Below are 985 nucleotides of genomic sequence, written 5' to 3'. Positions count from 1 at the left end.
TTTAATATTTTTATTATGATAAAGATATACTTACAAAATTTGATATAGTATAAAAATTTAATTAAAAAATATAACGACGAAATAATTAAACCTTAGCTTTAATAATATAAGAAGCAGGAGCACAAAGTAGCTATTATTGAAAAGGGGAGTAATCACAATCAAATGATCTATTATTTCATAAACATATATAATAATGAGTAATACTCCTCCCTCCACCCATGATTAAATAAGCGACATAATATATATTATAAATAAAAAAGTACATATTTATTTTTATTTAGTAAGGTCTTTCTCCAATGTAATTGCCAGGAGGATCATAGTTACAAGTAATGAAAGTGCCTCCATTATTGTCGCAAATCACTTTGGCACAACCAACGCGCAATGTGTTTTTCCAAACCACTTGAGTATAATGACCACACATTTCGTTATCAGAACATGAGTTTGACATGTAATCAAAGTATGCCTTTTCGTCTACCCATAATTTCACACCATCTACACCTGAAAAATCATTACTGCTACTCCATGCAAGGTTCTCTCCATAAGGCCCATGTGAATGGATCAGCTCGCAATCCTTTCGCCGTTGATTGGCATAATTTTGTGCATATGCTGCAACAGAATCGTCCCAAATCAAACTTGGTTCTCCCACTTCTGATCTTGCTACATTGTGTGCATCAACATAGTCTTTTGGTGAATCATGAGCATATACATAACCCATAATGCATAATAATGAACCTAAGATAGTGATAGGAGAAAATGAAATCTTGCATGTTTTCATATTGTCTTGTGTAAATGTGATTTTGGTTTGTTTGTAATGTATGTATTAATGTGTTTGATGAGAATTGTTAAGGTTGTAGCGAGGTATTTATAAGAATCAATCTTGGAAAAGTAAGTTGTTGTAGTTGTTTCAAAAGATTACCGGATCCATAACAATGAAAACAAGTAATGGATGATTTGTTTTCAATATTTTGTTACACGGTTGAATTAA

At 31.6% G+C, this 985-nt stretch overlaps 1 protein-coding gene across 1 annotated transcript; it reads right to left on the bottom strand.

Moving 5' to 3' along the window:
• Positions 1 to 277: 277 nt before the first annotated feature.
• LOC112718137 (pathogenesis-related protein 1-like) lies at positions 278 to 775 on the bottom strand. Its single transcript, XM_025770034.3, has one exon. The coding sequence runs from the start codon at positions 773 to 775 to the stop codon at positions 278 to 280; it is 498 nt and encodes a 165-aa protein (XP_025625819.1).
• Between the last annotated feature and the right edge of the window lie 210 nt (positions 776 to 985).

Source organism: Arachis hypogaea, chromosome 10 (genome assembly GCF_003086295.3).
Source record: "Arachis hypogaea cultivar Tifrunner chromosome 10, arahy.Tifrunner.gnm2.J5K5, whole genome shotgun sequence".
NCBI classification, from domain to species: Eukaryota; Viridiplantae; Streptophyta; class Magnoliopsida; order Fabales; family Fabaceae; genus Arachis; species Arachis hypogaea.
The sequence above is the reverse complement of the archived record's forward strand: the minus strand, read 5'-3'. Positions and strand labels throughout refer to the sequence as shown.